We start from the raw sequence: 19,365 nt of genomic DNA on the forward strand, positions 1-19,365 counted from the left end.
GGGGGCCGAGTACCTCAAGAAAAAAAACGACTAAAGCAGACCGAGCGACGGGCAGCGGGACCAGCAACGGCGGCACTACGCTGACCTCACCGCGCAGCGCGTTACGTCATCACGCAACAAGCCCCGCCTCGCGTAAAACAGAGGACTTCGAATTCTCAGACACGCCTCTTGAATCGAACGGCGGTGGGACTGGCGAGGAGAGTGAAATTGCTTTCATTTCTGCGACAGGACTCGGGAGCGAGCGGGAAGTGGGCTGGATGACGCCTCTGTTTTTAAAAGATCCCCATTGCTAAGGTGCCTTTACTTCATATAATGTCACAGTTACGAGAGGGTCCCCCCTCCCCTGTTATTACTCTCAGCTTTCTCTCCAGCACGATACCAGCCCCCAAGAAGCCGGATGATCACGGTTCCTCTCCCGCTTGCCAAGGTGCAGCATTCCGGATCGGTCCATTTGTAAGCGCCACATCAGATCCACATCCGAATTCACGTGCCGCCGCTTTGTCTGAAGGGTTTTAACGTTGACACCACACCTACTTTTATCAGCCCTCTGCTGCTTCCGAGCTCAGCAAACTCTGGCTTTTTCGATTGACCTCTCCGTGATGATTCACTTTACTCCCCCAAAGCGGGGCTCCCAGATCCGACCTGACCTGCAAAAAAAAAAAAAAAAAAAAAAAAAATCAGAACTACCGCTAGATGGATTTGTTTGTTTTGTTTTTTTTTAATCTTTCTGCTGCCCTCTAGTGATGCCTTCAGTTTTTTTTGCTCTCCACCTCCGAAGATCCGACCGAGTATAAGACACGGAAGCGCGTCGCTAGTGCACATAGACTCAAACAAGCCTTCCCGCCGTGCAAATGTACTGATTTTTTTTTTTTAATTTGATTTATATGCCGCCCTTCTCCGAAGACTCAGGGCGGCTTACAATGTGCTCAGCAATAGCCTTCATCCTTTTTGTATATTTATACAAAGTCAGCTTATTGCCCCCACAAACTGGGTCCTCATTTCACCTACCTTAGAAAGGATGGAAGGCTGAGTCAACCTTGAGCCTTGGCGAAATTCGAACCCAGCAGAAATTGCAGGCAGCTGGTCTTAAGCAGCTTAATAACAGGGTGCTTTAAACCCTTGTACTACCAAGGCTCTGATTTGCCGGAAAACTCTTGAGTCTGTCCCAAAGGTGCTTTTTCAAGAGGCAGCTGGGCTTCCTCGCTTTTCTTTGAAGACCGCTTCTCATCCAAGAAGCTTCATGAAACGTCTCCAAAGAAAAGCGGGAAAGTCCAGTTGCCTCTTGAAAAAGCACCTTTGGGACAACCATGACCTGGATGACCGAGAATCTTTATACACATGCTCCGAATCTGAGGAAACAATGCCCGTTAGAGCGGTTGCTTGTAAGCCTTTCTCTCTCTCTCTCTCTCTCCTCACCTCCTTCTCCACAGACCGAAGGTTGGTCTCCCAAACGTTCCTCTTGCTTCAGCACCTTATGAGAAAAGAGCCGCCGACCCCTCCCTCAAGCCTCGGCATGCAGAGGGAGCGGTAGGAGCGGCCTTGTTCGCGCCAAGGACTTTTAACCATTTTACCTCCCAGCCTCCGGGGCTGTGGCGCAAATGACGAGCGGCCGCCTTGGAGCGGAAGCTTTGCAAGAGCGGGCAAGGAAAACGACGCCAGCTTTCTCCTTGACAAGTTTAGATTAAATGGAATTAGGAGGATTGCGAAGTGCTGACCGGCCGACCGACCGCCTTCCATTCCTCTCCTCTTCATAGAAGAGAGAGGTGGCGGCCCGGTTACAGTTATCACGAATCACTCGCGGAAAATGGAGGCACATCTGCTAACTGAAGCAGATGAATAAATTATACATCCTCAAATGCTGCCCCAAAGTCCCTATTATATTAAGCGAGCAGAATTTGAAAATCTTTGCAGGTTGCAAGTGCAGAAGACGGTTCTGTAATATTAAAAAATCCACTAAGCAGGCCTGTCAAACTGGCAGCCCATGGGCTGGATGCAGCATGTGCAGGCCACATCCACTCCAGTTCCACAAAGGCAAAAAATGTCACGATATGTCATGTGACACAATTGAGTTTGACACCTGTGCATTAGCACAAAGTTGAATTCGAAACACTTAACATTATTTTTTCCAACATCCAAGTTGATCCTTAGCTCTTTCGATTCCACAATTCTGTGATTGGTTTAATTTATATCACCAGAACTACAGAATTAAGGCTAATGTCATAAATTAACACCAATGTCACAAATTAACAATATTAACAGTATATTTGCAAAAGCCTTCTCCAACAGAAAATCTCTAAAAGTTTTCCACTGTGACTCCTTTAGCTATCCTTATCTTTTTCTCCAGTAGTTTTGCTTCCTCTTCTACAAATATATCGGAAGAAAATGTTACCTAACCAGTATAGTAACAAATCTGTGGGTTTGTGGTGTAGTTTTTAGTAGCACATGACTATGAGCAGACAGTTTGAAACTGTAGCTCAAAATATATGGAATAATCACATGATACACCCTAATTCACTCACTATGTCTGTAAATGAAAGTTTGCAAATCTTGACGAAAATCACATTTATTGTGAGGAAATTCTTTATACCAAGTCTATATGTCTGGAAACAATAATGAACAGAAAAACATCTATATTAAGCAATATACATGCAACTTTTTCAGAACTGTGATGACATAAGAACATTGTTTCAAATATAAAACAGGGAAATTTACCAGTTGTTATACAAAATACTTGCCAAACAGAATATTGAAGGAATGTTCCATTCTCATGGAAAGTGATAGGTAGAACATACCATTTTCCAAATTCCATCAGTAGGGGGAATTTTTTCATAAGGATTCTGTCCTGGGCCTAGTACTTTTCAGTATTTTCATAAAGCAGTTAAAAGAGGGGATAGAACTATGCCCAGCAAATTTGCATATGATACAATGCTGGGGTATATTGCTAACACTTCAGAAGCAAAGTTCAAAGTTTAAAAGAATTTTGATAGTCTTGAACACTGGACCCTTCTAACAAAACACAATTAATTGGTAAGAAATGTAGGGCTGTGAACTTGGATAGGAAAAACTGGATGCAAGCTACAACATAGGAAACATCTGGGTGTCCTAGTACACCACAGTTTAAGTATGAGTCAGTCATATGTGACAGAGGTGCTACAATGTCTAGCAGTATTAACATATGTATGAGATCGCTGGAAGTCATCTGACTGATCAGATACCTGGAATACTATACCCAATTTTTATCTTCATAATACAAGAAAATGCTGAACTGGAAAGAGTGAAGATGGTGAGAGGCTTAAAGAACTGGGTACGTTGAGCCTAAAGAAGTCTGAAGAATGTTTCCTCCATTAGTAGATCAGACCAAAGGATAAACTCCACAGGAAGATATAACTATACAGGTAGCTGTCAGGGGATGATGGAAATTGGGCCTGGAAGAGCCTTGGTGGCGCAGCAAATTAAAGTGCTGTTAATTAGCACCAGCTGCCTGCAATTACTGCAAGTTTGAATCTCACCAGGCTCAAGGTTGACTCAGCCTTCCATCCTTTCGAGGTAGGTAAAATGAGGACCCGGATTGTGGGGGCAATAAACTGACTTTGTATAAAAAAGAACACCGCTTGGGGGGGCCAAAAGCCCTACTAAGCAGGTATATACAAAAGTATGAAGGCTATTGCTTAATGCATTGTAAGCCGCCCTGAGTCTCCAGAGAAGGGCGGCATATAAATTGAACCAATAAATAAATAAATTTCCATCGTGAAGCAACACGGTCATAAAGTACAATGTCATGTGATTATGGCAGTTCTAAGATTGCAGTTAGTCCTGGTTGCAGTCATTAAGCGAAGACCATATGGGTTGTTGACCAAGGGACTCACGACTGCAACTTCTGACTTCCTGCTGGCAGAGAACATTGGAAATTGTGGCCGTGCAATAGTGAGGACACTGCAATGACTGCAACTACAAGGATCCATTTTAAGTCCCATTCACTCAGTGCCATCCTAACCTTGAACAGTGGTCAAATGAATGGTTATAACCTGAGGACTATCTGTACTTTATTGAGGTAAGTAATATCAAAATCTTGCATATGTGATTGTTATCCCTCCTCTCCTCCTTTTGCCCCAGTGAATCGGGGAGAGGTTTCCACTTCCAAATATTACCTTGCTTCTTAGAATATTTCAGCCTTCTTTGACTACAGGAAGATACAATAGCAATTTCCCAACATTTGGTGCTGTCACAGGGAAAAGGATATGTATTATCCATATCTCACAAGGTAAGAACAGAACAAACAGGTGAAAGCTTTACAAAGGAAGAGTTAAGCTTGAAATTAGAAGGAATTTTCTGAAAGCAACATTAAGCAATGGAACAGTCTGTTTTCTGGAGTTATGGGTTTCAAGTCATCACGGCAGGTTTTCAAGCAAAGTTTGGAAAGCCATTTATCTGGGATAGTATGAGGATTCTTGTCTTGGGCAAGGCACTGGAATACACCTCCAAGGTCTTTCCAAATTCTGACTATTGTGCATGTATCTGAAGTAAATCAATCAGTGGTGGGATTTAAATTTTTTTACAACTGGTTCTGTGGGCGTGCCTTGGTGGGCGTGGCAGGGGAAGGATACTGTAAAATCTCCATTCCCACCCCACTCCAGGGGAAGGTTACTGCAAAATCCCCATTTCCTCCCAATCAGCTGGGACTTGGGAGGCAGAAGGTAGATGGGGGTACGGCCAGTCAGAGGTGGTATTTACCGGTTCTCCAAACTACTCAACATTTCCGCTACCGGTTCTCCATAACTGGTCAGTGGTCAGAACCTGCTGAATACCACCTCTGAATTTGATCAATAAAAACTTATGCAATTAGCAGTTTGTTATTCATTTAGTAGACATGTGACTGTTTTGCTTGCAGAAAATGAACATGGGCTCCCCAGCTGGAAATTACACACAAATTTGGAAACTTCTGCCCACGAAGCACATGTTCTGCTAAGTAGTTAAAGTTATAGCAAATCAGCCATGTGTATAGTGTATAGAATCTGTGGTTTATACTATAAAGGTTGATTAACAAGTCACTTAGTACAATGTGATGTCTAGGTCCTTGGAAATGAGCACTCATGAAATGCAAAGAAAAATGTTTATGGCCAACAGTAGGTATTTTAATTCCAGGCTATCAACAGTTCTGAATGATCTTACTAACAAACGTTGATGGAAACCAGATAGTCTGCTTTACAAGCTGTTGTGAATGGAAACCAATGCATTTACTAAAATAGGTAGTCACACATTTGATAGCTAGGTAAGACTTCATTCCCATGCCATCCTTGGTTCTTGTTTTATGTATAGTTGGGTTGTCTAATCAGGGACATGGGCAGAATATAAATATATTAAATAAAATAAATAAAACTTCAAATTAGGGCACTTTTGTGGAGCTTTATATGTTCTTAGCAAACATCTACATTTTTTCATAGCAATTGGATAGAATATAAAGATTCCTCTGCCCATTTTGAATATACAACTACTGACAAAAGAAAAATACTTAGAAATCATTTAAAAACATGTGATTTAGGTACAGTCAAAATTTAGGTGCATAGTAATGCAATGCATTTAAAATCATTTCTGTGCAGAAAAAACCATAAAACAATATTGTTAGAGAATATTTTTGTCTATGTTTTTTTCTCATAAAAAGTTGAAATCGCTATTATTCTATATAATTGATACAAAAATTTGACCTGGAATTAATATTTATTCAGCTTTTTATACACTATCAGAAAAGTTTATTTCTTTTATCTAATAGCTCTGTCATTTTGAAATAAGAAAAGAAGTCTGCACCCTGAACTACAACAGTCAATTCAGGTCTTTTAGCTTGAGTTTTCAGTACCTGTTTTGGAGCTAATTAAACTAACACCAGACAGTAATGTTCCATGTTGGAAGTTTATTTAATTGCTAATTCAACAAAAGAAGAGTGTTCATTCTACTTTCAAATGCTGTGCTACAAGCATCAATCATAACAATTTATCTATGTTTTACTGCCCTTGATATTGCTTCATTATTCCTGGCCTGGAGCAGTTTTTGGCAATCTACTCTCTGAATAATACCTCTCTGACAGATTTTGGGAGACAAGAGGGAAGTGAGATTGCAGTGTTGCTATAAAATTCCTCCTTGTGTATGCTTCTCTATCAACATAATGAAGAAGCACCAGTTTATCATTCCCTGTACAACTTCTGAAATAATGCACAGCATAAACGACAACTCAAGTGTGATACACAGTAAGTTTGTGCTTAACATTTTGTATATAATTACAGATGCTATTTTTCATGCAATACTGCAAACTAGATAAATGACATTAACAGTCGTTATGGCAGCAAGTTCTTTTTCCAGAAACTTAAATGAATAATCAACTTTACAGGGGGGAAAAATAAAGACATTTAACACCCACTCCCTCCCTAATAAGAAGGTTAATTCTGTTTTCAAAATGAAGCCATATTTCCTTTTTGCATCGGAAAGTGAAAGCCAAAAGGATTTCAATATCAACACATTTATTTCTATTATTTCTATTTGTTCTAAATGCTGGAAGGTATCAATTTACAGCTAAGGAACCTGATCAGCTTGCCAATTTCTATCTTATTCACAATACAGTACAAGACTGTTTCCCATAGAGATAGATGAATCCTTTGCTTCAGACAAAAACAAAGCTGGCAACAATTCAGGAATATACATCAAAAGATTATGAAGAGGAAGTACTGAAAAGATTATATAGCAAAGCAAGAAAAACACCTCCACACAATCATTCAATTGGTCATTCCTGAGACAACTCTGTATTTGTTACCCCCACAGGATCCTCCTCAATACTGCTGCTTTCAGCTGTTATTATTTCAGGGGCGTTTTCCTTCTCTTCCTCCACAAACTGCTGCTTTTCCATTTGGACATCTTCAGCTTTCTCGTCAAGATTTTCTTGAGGAGGTACTTCTGCTGTTTCTGATACGCCTGCTCTCTCTTCTGCCTGTTCTTCCTTCACGTCAGTTTCTCCTTTGGAAAAACCTGTAGCAGAGCAAGGTGCTTCATCTTCTTCTGGTTTACTAGATTCACTGACTTCACTGGTTTCGATCACCTCCCCAGTATTCTCCCTTTTCTCTACAGTAGCACTTTCCTTTTCACCTTCAGCACCTTCTAAAACTTCAGATTCTTCAACATCTTGTTCAATACTTTCATCTGTAAATGGATCATCACCCTGATGAAGGGAGGAAGTACAATGTTATCAGTGTTTAACCATCTGATCTTGTCTTAGAGACTCTCAGACCTAGAACACAGAAGTTTGAGACTGAATGTTTGAAAAGTGAGCATCTATTTCAGTGCAGAAGGGCTCCTTCTGTCTCAAATTACCCAAGAAATTGTTTCTATATTTTATTCAAGTTTTTTTTTACATATTATTTTTGGCCACTAAACATCCTGAGACTGGCTAAATCTCTGACTGACAGTAGGAAGAAAGGACTCCAATGAATTCACTATGGATTTATATGGGCAATTTTACAATAAATGGAGTAAATATTTGGTAAAAACAGTACTTGTGACCTCTGAAAGACTATTCCTTTCGCAAATTACTTTTAGAGCATACAATTTAGGGGCAGAAACTCCAATCTTTAAGAAATGGCCAGTTTTATTCAACAGCCAACAAGTCGGCTCTCTCAGATCCTATTAGCAAAGTCCAGCATTGACTCAGAGCTATAATTAATAATGGATACTTACAGATTTCAGTGGTATTATTAAGTAGATTACTTTCTGTCCAAGAACACTCTGTGACAACTGTACTGGGAATTGTACATATAGAAGCCATGCTAATTTTATTCAGATTGAGGTCAGGTTTTGGCACTGTCTACCACAGGAACAGAGCTTTGGTTCTAAAGAGGATTTTAGTTCTTTAATAAAGAAAATACCATATGAAAGCATCAGGCATATACTAATGATATGCCTGCCCATACCACGATAGTATCCAAAATCATTATGTTCCCTACTCCCCATCCTTGTAACTCTTCTCTAACGTGTACTATAAATAGCAGCAGCATGCTAAGGGCAGAATCTAGTCAATTACATGATCACATAGAAGCAACAATTTTTGAACTCCTATTTTCATGGGGACAGTAAGTGAAGAGTCCCATGCCTCTCTGTATCCAATGAATCCCACCCACAAAACTGGGCTAAATAATAACAGTAATGATTCCTGTATCCAGAAATTAAGAATCTGTTCTATGATCCAGCAGGATCAAATTCAGACCTGACTGCTTCCATGAAAGAAGATTCATGCATATGTAACATAAATAGCACCATCTTCTTTGGCTGAAAAATCAGCCAATCGGCCTTATTTATTGATATTCTGGACTTTTTAAAGAGCATTATGCTCTACCTTGCAATTTGGATTTGTCCATTAATCGCTATTAAAGAAAATGGGTAGAGGGATTCAGAGTCCCAGACTGGTGGAGACTGTCACAGGCTTCCTCAGGAAGGGCAAGATGCCATCATCCTTTAGGACAGGAAGCATTAGGTTAGTATTCAAGACTCATCTCTTGATGTCAACAATCTCACCCTGCCTTCAGCCTTCCTTTCATGGGGAAGGTGATGAGAAGTGTTTTGATGGGGCATCTCTGGCATTACCTGGAATCCTCAGATTTCCTTCACCCCTTTCAGCTTGGTTTTGCACCTGGGTATGGTACGGTGACAGTGCTGGGTGGGTCGAAGATCTCCTCCTGCTGATGGACAAAGGTCAGGGGTCCATGCTGATTCTGTTAGACCTGTCGGCAGCCTTTGATACTGTTGATCATGAGGTGTTGCTGAGGCACCTGCGGACCCTAGCAGGGGTAGACGGAGTTGCGCTTGAGTGGTTCCATTTTTTTCCTCCGAGAGATCCCAGAGGGTGGCACTGGGCAACTGCTCATCTGCCCCAGGGCTCTCTCATATGAGCTACCGCAGGGTTTATTTTGTCACCCCTCTTGTTCAACGTGTATGAGAGGCCGCTAAGGGAAGACAGCCTCAATATATGGGCCATCAGTACTAATAAGAGGCTGATGTTCTCAGCTCAAAGTCTCTTTCAATGGACCCAGAGAGCAGTGTCTCGATTTTGCTAGTGCTTGCCTAGCAGGAACTAGTTAATTGGCAGGTGGTCAGTCTGAGTAAGACCAAAGTGTTGCCAGTGGGAGGGGGTGCAGACACACAAGACCCCATGATTCGTGTTTGCCAAAAAAGGGTCCCTGTTGAATCTTGGATTGCTCCTGGATTCCCAGGACATAGTAGCAGCCAAACTTGCTTTTCATCTTCACTTGGACAGACGATTGCAATCTTTCCTCTCAGAAGTGGAAGTCATCAATTATCTATGACTAGGTATGCTACATAAGAAAACCCTTGATGGTCACCAGACGTTTTTGCATGACATGCAAGTGCCCATCTAGGCATGCACTCTTTCCATCATGGGTTTATCACACTCCTGCTTTGGAGACTGTACTGTCTTTTCAATTCTTAGCAAGGCAAAATGCTAAACTGACCATGACCCACAGAGCCATATGCAAATATTTTTGTCACCTAATATATCAGTGCCTAACAGTTGAGATTGGCTACGCTGATGTCAATTATTTCCATACAGGATTTTTGGGAATACAGGGAAATAAAGGCTTTGACTTTGGAATGCTGGGAGATCAAAGCAGAACTATTTCTTTTAAGAAAGATCATTCCTTGCCATAAGCAAGAAACCCAGTGCTTTATCCACAAACAAAAATATTTCAAGCAGTGCTGATTTTGGGCACTAAGTTCCCATTTAAGGTTTTACTATATTGTTCTTGTCAGATTTAATTTTAATTCCTTCATCACCACTTACAAATAGCTAAAGATTTCTTATACATTTTCTGCTAATCATTAGAATAAGTATCCAACTTATCCAATGTATCTGAAAAAAAGTGAATTCCATACTATTTCTAGGTTCAGACTATGCATAACTGGACAAATAGCATTGTTTCTTCATTTTATATGAAAGTTACATGCGGCATACTCAGTAACTAATAAAATGCTCAGTCAAGATCAAACTGGAGTTTCTGCTCCACTGCTCTGACAGAAGTTGGACTGAGCAGCAAATATCCTGCTTTCTTACCTTGAGGTATTTTTCTAGCATTTTCACAATGTGCTTGCTATTTAGGACACTTTTAGCAACATGAAAACTAGCCTTCTTGAAATGTTCAGCAGCCGTCTGAAAAGAACACATAAAATGTATTAGTAATTCTGATGATTAAATAAAAAATAAACATGAGATTGCCATGGAAAATTGCAAATATTAAAGATTAAAAACAGTCCCTAAATTCTTTTTATTAAACCCTTTGGGTTTTGGCCTACATAGTTACATAGGACTCAGTCTAGAGATCTATAGTTTCCCTTATATGACCTTGTTTTTAAGGTAGAGCAAGATAAAACAGTTTTTTTCCTGCACCTTGCCTTGTCCTATGAAGCCCCACTATATTTTTCCTAGTTTGTTCCAATTTGGAGAAAATTAACTGAAATCATTTTCCTTCAGCAGACTCTCAAGTAGGTTTCATTTCCTTTCATGTCTAGAAGACATTTTCCACTCATGGAAGTATTTCCAAACCATGTTAATCAAAATCTTTATAAAACTTGAATATAGAACAGGAAATTAAAATATGATTGTGCAAAGGTTCTTTAAATGTCTCTGTTAAAGTGGATTCATACCACCTATTAGTGAAAAAAGTGATACTATATTTCTACAATACTTCAAACCATTTATTTTTCAAAAACTTTCTTAAGTCTATAAGTCATAAACTGTCTTTTTCCTTCCTGTAGTAAGAATCATTTATATAAGGTCCACTAACGGCATTGCTTCTCTCTTTTTTTTATCAGTCTGGGTTAAAACCACTAATAATCACAATTTAGTTTAATGGCAGAAAAAGTCAATGTATCTGAAAAATGAAAGCAGCCCTTATACTATGGAAATATTTCTATAGTATTCATCATTTCTACTTAAATTGAAAAGTGTCTGTCACTCTATAAAGAGAATTGGCAGTACTGAGAACACAAGCATAAGTATCTGATTTTGAACCTTACATTAACCTCTGATTTTTATACAGCAGGTTTGTTGGTATCAAACAGGAACTATCACACAAACAATAGTGAAAGTACACACCTTTGACATTTTAAATGTATTTTTCACATATTTTCACATACAAGCATTGTATGTTAATTTCAACATTATTTTTTTTAAAAACATAAATGCAAATTTTACATGTGGAAAAAGTATGTATGCCCCTATCACCTTCCTCAAATATGAATCAAGTGCATCAAATTAGGTGCAAATGATTAGAAATCATTAGTGATGATCTGGAAGGAACCTGTCTTGTTAAACCTCAGACATTTAATCTTATTTGCTCTTTTTTGCTGAAGTGGATGGTCCAACTTGGTCTAGATGAAAAGTGCTCCCTAAGTCTTTTAGAAAGAAGTTTAGAGATGTCTTTGAATCTGGAAAGGGATTTCAAAAGATCACCAAACAATTGGATAGCAATCATCCTATTTGGAAGATCATCTACAAGAGGATAGGTTTTCAAACAACTGCCACTTGCCCAGGCCTGGTGGTTCCAGCAAGTCCAACCCAAGAGCAGAATGCCAGATGCTGAAGGAAGTTGCTAAGAACTCCAGAATTTTGCCATCTGACCTTTCAGTTAGACTTTGCCACTACTTTTGGGTTTTGGGTTTGCTAGTCTAAAAAAAAGAAAAGAAGAATTAGTGGTGACATGATAGCAGTATTCCAGTATTTGAGGGGCTGCCACAAAGAAGAGGACAACCCCTCAAAAAGCACTGGAGGGCAGGACAAGAAACAATGGTTGGAAAATAATCAGAGAAGCAATCTGGAATTAAGGAGAAAGTTCCTAACAGTGAAGACAATTAACCAGTGGAACACTTTGCCTTTAGAAATCGTGGGCACTCCATCACTGGAGGTTTTTAAGAAGAGGTTAGACCAGTGTTGGTGAACCTTTTTGACACTGAGTGTGGGAACGCATGCGAGGGACCGCCAGCTCACCATCACTGAATCCACTATGAATTCTTCATTGTACAAGAGGCTGGTTGAGGATAATGTGATAACATCTGTCAGAAGATTGGAGCTCAAGCAAAAATGGATCTTCAGACATGACAATGATCTTAAATGCTAGTAAATCCATCAAGGGATGGTAGGGGAAAAATGAATAGAGAGATCTGGAATGGCCAAATCAAAGCCTAGATTTAAATCCTATGAAGATTGTTGTGGGGTGATTTGAACCAGGCTGTGCGTGCAAGAATCCCTCCAACACTATACAAAAAATGGAAGAATGGAAAAAATTCATCCCAAACAATATGAGAGACTGTGAGAAAGTTATAGTAAAACCCTCACTTGAAGTTGTTTCTGCCAAAGAGGGTGATATAAGTATTACAACCAAGAGTGTACTTACTTTTTCCACAGAAGGATATGGCATGTCTGCCAATTTTTGATTGAACAAATGATTGTTAAGTCGATTTTTCATAGATTTTTTTTGTTTAATTGCATCACCTTTTTCTTTATATGTTATTATTATGAAGATAAATATTGATATGTTTACATATGTTTAAAAAAATTACATAGGGTGTATTTACTTTTTCACAGGACATTATTAATAGTTTGATTCTGATAAAAGAATTATGTATACCACCTTGAAATGATTTAACTGACAAAAAATGAGACATGAAAATTCTTTCTACTTAAGAGAGAAGATAATTACTGATGAAGACATTATTATGAAAATGTTGGATTGTGCTGAAATGAGTAGATTGACATTTGAAATAAGAGAACAGGAAGATAAACAATATTATTTGATATGGGAGATATTTTATCAATGGTTTGACAAAAAAGTATGGAGATGAGATAGCATATATGAAATGCTTAAATATTTATCTTCAGTTTAAGTAAAGAATAATTGTTATATGATGAGATTTGGAAAATTGTAAGCACTAAATGATTTTAACCGATTGAGATGCTGTCTATAATTGTGTGTAAGGATGATATTTTTATGTTGTTTTTTTTATTTTATTTTTTTTATTTTAATCTAAAATAAAACTTTTTTTTTTAAAAAAAAATCTTTCTACTTGAACTGATCCCTGGATGAAAGATAGTTAACAAAATAAATGTATTTGCTGCAAGGCTGTTATCTTCTAGAGGTAATAGACTTGTCCAAAAATAAATGAATTTATTTTGCTTACTCTGCGATTCCTATTGTGATCAACAGATCTCAGATGCCTCTGAAGAAGATATGGTTGTGCAGGAATTAGCATGTCACAAGCCATACAGTGAGCAGCTTCTATCTTCTTAAAAAAGTGCTCCTGGCCAATTCCTGAAAAAATATGAATTGGAACAAAAGTTATTGACAAAGTTCTAGATATGCTATTAAAAAGCATAAAAGTTGTTCCCATTCAATGCTGGGGTAATAGAAATGAAATACATATTATTTACCAGAACAATAGCTATAGTCTGAATACGTAAACCAGACTTTGTTTAAAAATGTGCATATAGTCATGATCACTATTAAAACGTCTGTTAACCCTTACAATGTTTAAAAGTAACATCACTGAGAAACAGTTTGGTGTAGTGGTTAAAGTGCTGGCCTAAAAACCAGGAGATTGTAAATTCTAGCCTTGTTTTAGGCATGAAAACCAGCTGGGTGACCTTGGATTGACCAATAGGAGGAGGAAGGAATATTATGTATGTTTGCCATCATGTTATTTATAAAAAAAGCGAAGACAAAATAAAAATAAATAAATAATCATGAAGAAAATTGTCTTTTTAAGATTATCATGTAATATCTAATAGCATTATTGGGGTGTAAACATAAAATAAAGTAACATTAAAGAAAGACATTTTAGGTGCAAGGGAAAAAAGATTTTAGAGTATGGAGTTTTTACATTTTTGGTAATGAAGTAATTCAAGATTCCTGATAAAGTTCTTATGAGATTCTAAGGCAGTGATGGCTAACCTTTTTGCCGTGTGCCAAAAGCGGGGGGAGCATGGCGAGGTCGCCCATGTGTGTGTCCCTGCCCCTGCGCCCCCCCACTTTTAGCACATGATGGCACAGTGGGCCCGGGAGGCCCGTTTTTCACTCTCCCCAGGCTCCAGAGGCTTTTTAGGAGCCTGGGGAGGGCGAAAACGGCCTTCCCCACCACCCTGGAGGCCCTCCGGAGGCTGGAAACAGCCCATTTCCCAACTTCTGGTAGGACCAAAAGGCCCAAAAATCACGTGTGCTGGAGCTGAGCTACGGCAATGCTCACGTGCCCACTGATACGGCTCCGTGTGCCACCTGTGGCACCTGTGCCATAGGTTCGCCATCATGGTTCTAAGGAATTGGTAATATAAACCTGAAAATAATTTCTTTCACTGTGCTCTGCCTGTTTTCGGTTTACTCCATCTTATATAGGATTGCACAACATTTGAGAAACTAGGAGCACAGTTCAATTCCCCAAACTTCCAAATGCAGCAGGAGGCCATAAGTGCCATCACCAGAAGAAGTGTGACTGAAATCAAAAGTCTCACCTTAAGCAAGTTTTATTCAATAAAGGCATTATAGAGTTGTCAAAGAAAGGATTTGTCCCAATTTTAATTTTAGCAGTAGCAAATAGCACATAGACTTGCATACCACTTCATATTGCTTCATAGCACTCTCTGGAAGGTTTCCAATGTCAGCATATTGCCCCCAACAATCCGGGTCATCATTTTACCGACCTCGGAAGGATGGAAGGCTAAGTCAACCTTGAGCCTCATCAGAATCGAACTCTAGGCTGTGGGCAGTTTGCCTGTGCTGCAATACTGCATTCTAATCACTGCACCACCAGGGCCCGGGGTCTATGACAATTCGTTGCAGGCAACTTGCCACGGCCAACTCACCAGGGCCAACTTGCCACGACTAACTAATATCAAAGAAATGGTAGAACAGAATCGTTAAAGAAATGATGCCAAAGGAGGGACAGAATGAAATGTGAACAACAAAAATTAAAATATTTTTTCATTTATTTTAAATAATTAAATTGAACTGTTAAATTGTCCTGCAATTCCCATGGTGAATTGTCCTGTGGCAAATTATTCCATGGCGAATTGTTCCATTTTGCAGGCAGGGCTCATGTCTATACGTTCGTACTCTACTCTACTCAACTAACTCCCTGAAACAGAACAAACTGGTAGTTTCACATGCTCTGGCTTTCTGATGCATAAGGCTACCTTTCTAATCGGGTGCCTGTAGACATGTTGGATTACAGTAAAGACTGAACTTAAAAGCAGATGCTAGATCAGTCTCCCACAACTCAGTGTTCTAAGTGTTCTTTTTCAAATCTCTACATTATCCTTGGAACTGCTGTAAATGACCAATTAAATCCAAACTCAAGGCACTCACAGCAATTGAACTATATTGAGTGATATATATCCCAAGGACTGTCCAGTCCAACCAAGGAAAGCTTTGCTCTAGTGGGAAAGTTTTAGACAAGGGATATGCCTTTTTGAATTCTTGGGGGGAAAATAAAATGAAATTTCTTAGCCTGAATGTTTCACAGGGTTAAGATAAAAACAGAGTAATCTTCTGTTTAATGCCCTGATTAAAGAAAAGACCAAAATATGAATGTAAAACAAAAAAGTCATTTGACAAGAGATAAATATTTTGTCTCCTGTTTTGTTTTGTTTTTGGTTCCTCCTGCATGGTACTGCATTGTCTACTATATTCATGCTGTCTCAGGTTAATAGTTGTTGACTTTCTTTTCTTGCATTACAAGTTGTCCTTGTTCAATAACACTAACTAGACCAGAATTTCTGTCACTAAGTGATGTGGTCCTTAGATGAAACATCAAGTGATCATACCGCTTAGCAACAGCAGTTTGAGTATTCCCAGTTACATTTCCCTATTAGGCCAAAATTATGTGCCATCATTAGGCCAGGACCCTGCCCTGCTGTGCTTTCATAAGAGCTGTGGTGGCACAGTGGTTAGAGTGCAGTACTGCAGGCTACTTCTGCTGATCACCGACTGCCAGCAGTTTGGCAGATCGAATCTCACCAGGCTCAAGGTTGACTCAGCCTTCCATCCTTCTGAGGTGGGTAAAATGAGGACCCAGATTGTTGGGGGCAATAAGATGACTCTGTAAACCACTTAGAGAGGGCTGGAAAGCACTGTGAAGCAGTATATACCCTGTTTTTCCCAAAATAAGCCCAATTGGGCTTTTGAGCACATGGCAATAAGGCCAAGCACTTATTTCAGGGTTCAAAAAAAAAATATAAGACAGGGTCTTATTTTCGGGAAACACGTAAGTCTAAGTGCTATTGCTATTGCTTCTGCTTTCCCAATCCCCTCTCTTTTTGGCCATCCTGCTGTCCACTGCCTCTATTGTCCATACTATCCCCAGCTAACTTTCGCCATCTTCCTTCCATTGCTGACAAGGCAAACCTAGTCTGGCTCTTAGTGAGTCAGTGGGCTGTACAAGGCCTTGGAAGGCTTCAGAAAGGCTGTGCACAATGAGGAACTGAAGCCAACAAGAGCCCAAGCCAACTGTTGACTCATCAGCAGCAAGAGGAAGATGACAAAAGTCAGCTGGGGGTGGTAGGTAGGGACAGTGAGTGGAGGGCATCCAAAAGGGCAGCCATGGGGTACAGGCAGGTGGAAAGTCCCATGCAGGTGGGCTGTTGAGTGCCCAAATTTTGGTCACATGACCGCAGGGGCACTGTAACGTCTATTATTTCAAGGACCAGTTCCAAATATCATTTCTTCAGCAATGACATAAGTGAGGACCACCTAAATAGGTTACTTAAACATTATTTCTCAAGGGATTAAGATCACTGCAGCATTGTGTACAATATCTAGATGATAGTTAATGCATATCAAATGATCTTCTACTCTTAATAATGTTGTTCTTACCTTTAAATGGGTCAGGTTTTGGTTTTGTACCCTCTTTCTCACTCAGCTTCTGTCGGCGCTTCCCAATTTTCTTGTTTCTGTTCACAATGTATTTCTAGGGAATGAGAGTAGACAATATTAAAAATACAAGTTACTGGCCTTAAATTATAAATAAAAGCAGCCCAATAAGATATGTTTTTGCCAACTACACCTCCAGCCTTATGGCAATGCAATCTTCTCAGAAAGATAGTTAATAGTTAAGCAGCAATGTACAATTTCAATTACATTTTTCCAATGAAAGCCTTAGTTACCAGTTATGAAAAAGTACAGCAGAAGCCTTTATAGTGGCTCTAACAAATCATTTACAGCAAAAATAAATTTAGTTTTACAAAAACCCATGAACTAAAATGTGTAACCTTAACATCTTGTCTAATTTGGAAATTTTACTATTTAAATGAGTATTGAAATATTCAGTCTAGATTTTATGTTACTTACAGGTATTTTTAACTGCTTGGAGCGAGTAGTTACAATAAATCTAAGTAATGATAACAATAACAAATGTTTTAATAGTTTTGCACTTTTTTGAATGATTAAATTAATCAAACTGTTCAACAGTGCAGATAGTTAATTGTTTCTAATTATTTATATCATTTTAGGATTTTCTGAAGATATACCTGTAGGAATTCCACTGTTTTATCAGGTAATTTGGTTCCAATGTATCGCAAGACTTCTTTATGAAATTTGCTTTGCAAATGTTTCTCCATTTCTTCATTCTCAAAAGTTCGGAACTTACAGATAGAGCAGGCAAACTGAATTCTACAAGAAACCATTTTGTTATAAAATGCAGTTTCAAACGTATGAAGCATTATGAAGTTAAATTTGTAAATTAATAAATTAAGCACAATTCATCCCATAAATTTGACAAAAATTAAGACCTAATTTAATTTTGAAGTGTTTTCTCTAACATTCAGCCGGCTCTATCCGGATCGCATGAAAGCTCTGCGCATGTGTGGAAGCGCGCATGAGCATAGTGCTTGCGCTCGCATGCTCACATTTGCGAACCAGTAGTGAAGATAAGTGAATACCACCCCTGAACGTAACATAGCCCTGGTGGCGAACCTATGGCATGCGTGCCAGAAATGGCACACAGAGCCCTCTCTGCTGGCACGCACGCCGTTGCCCCAGGCCAGATCTCCATGGCATTTCTTTCATGAGCTTCTGTTTCCTTGCAAACGACGAAACAGAAGCTCACGAAAGAAAAAGATCTTACCACTTGCTGCGTTGCTGGTGTTGGGATGCCCCACCTCCCGCCAGCCAGCTGATCTTCGGATCTCTGCTGTGCATGTGCATGTTTGTGCATGTCCACGCATGTGCACACACCTTTCAGTTTGGGCATGCACGTGCAGTTTGGGCACTTGGTGTCTAAAAGGTTCGCCATCACTGATACATAGCATTTTAATAAAGCAAATACAGCATGTATCCGGGTTAAGAATGCCCTGATCTAAGGATGAACCATAGTTAAGAATGGAGCCTACTATAGCAAAATTCATGTTAAATATGAAATGATTCCAAATAAATAGACAAGTTGTTCATTATCCAATACTACTTACATAGTATTTCACAGTAATATTGTTCTGTCTTACATTCACTTTAAGGACAGATCTTGGGAATAGAACTTGTTCTTAAACTGGGAACTCTCTGTAGCACACCCAAAGATTGATGTTGAATTTTCATTTTACAAAATACAAAGAGAAAAGTGGCAAACAATTTTTGAACAACCAAAAAATATAAACAGCAGCATTTTAAGGTTTTCCACTTTTTTATATTACATGCATTTAGTCTATACAGGCAATTAGACAAATATAGAGTATGCTTATTATAGAATAAAACTGAATACAAAATCTCAGTTTTAAAACTAGTCGTTTGTCTGTGTTGTATGTGTTTTCCTAATATTTGTTCATAGTATTGAACAATTCAGAACTGAGGATGCTGTTTTTAACAACAGAAGTCCAAACTAAGTTTAATTTAAAATGTTTTTTGACAATTCATTTTAAACATTTTGAGACTTTTTGATTTTAGTGCCACTGAAATTCCTTATTAGAAATATGAAAAAAAAAAATCAATTGTAGCTTTCAAGTCAAGAACACATTTTTAAAAACAAAAATTTAGAATAATTTGATGCAGTTACATTGCTTATGTAACATTTGATATAACAAGTTTCACCTTTTCCCATGAACCACAGGAAAATAGTTTTAAAAACGTGAAAGTAATGGTAGTATAATATAAATGTTTATTTTGTATATATATTGTATGCTATAGCAAATATTAATAAGAGTTGAAATAATTGCCCTATGAATGGGGATACAATTAAGGAGTTTGAATATATTTGTGGCTCCGTTATATCTATGCAGAAATCTATGATTATTAGCACATACTTAGATCAATTTCTGTATTCCTAAAATATATACCTTATCATCTA

General features: G+C 38.7%; 1 protein-coding gene across 3 annotated transcripts in view; it reads right to left on the reverse strand.

Moving 5' to 3' along the window:
- Positions 1–5,885: 5,885 nt before the first annotated feature.
- Positions 5,886–19,365, reverse strand: part of AKAP8 (A-kinase anchoring protein 8) — a 28,671-nt gene continuing 15,191 nt past the window's right edge. Inside the window, exons 10-16 of one of the 3 annotated variants that reach the window (XR_011600004.1) lie at positions 17,561–17,702; positions 17,382–17,421; positions 16,908–17,001; positions 13,225–13,355; positions 10,103–10,198; positions 8,620–8,813; positions 7,114–7,201 (exon numbers count right to left, since the gene is read on the reverse strand). Coding sequence is in view for 2 of the 3 variants with exons in the window: in XM_070937430.1 (XP_070793531.1) it covers positions 6,770–7,201; positions 10,103–10,198; positions 13,225–13,355; positions 16,908–17,001; positions 17,382–17,421; positions 17,561–17,702 (935 nt within the window). In the remaining variant the exon portion in view is untranslated. Of the gene's footprint in view, positions 7,202–8,619; positions 8,814–10,102; positions 10,199–13,224; positions 13,356–16,907; positions 17,002–17,381; positions 17,422–17,560; positions 17,703–19,365 lie in introns of all 3 variants that reach the window. The other 2 variants (XM_070937430.1, XM_070937431.1) reach the window with 2 other exon arrangements.

The sequence above is a fragment of the Pituophis catenifer genome, unplaced genomic scaffold (assembly GCF_029215685.1).
Source record: "Pituophis catenifer annectens isolate HBS135680 unplaced genomic scaffold, rPitCat1.0.hap2 SCAF_2, whole genome shotgun sequence".
NCBI lineage: Eukaryota > Metazoa > Chordata > Lepidosauria > Squamata > Colubridae > Pituophis > Pituophis catenifer.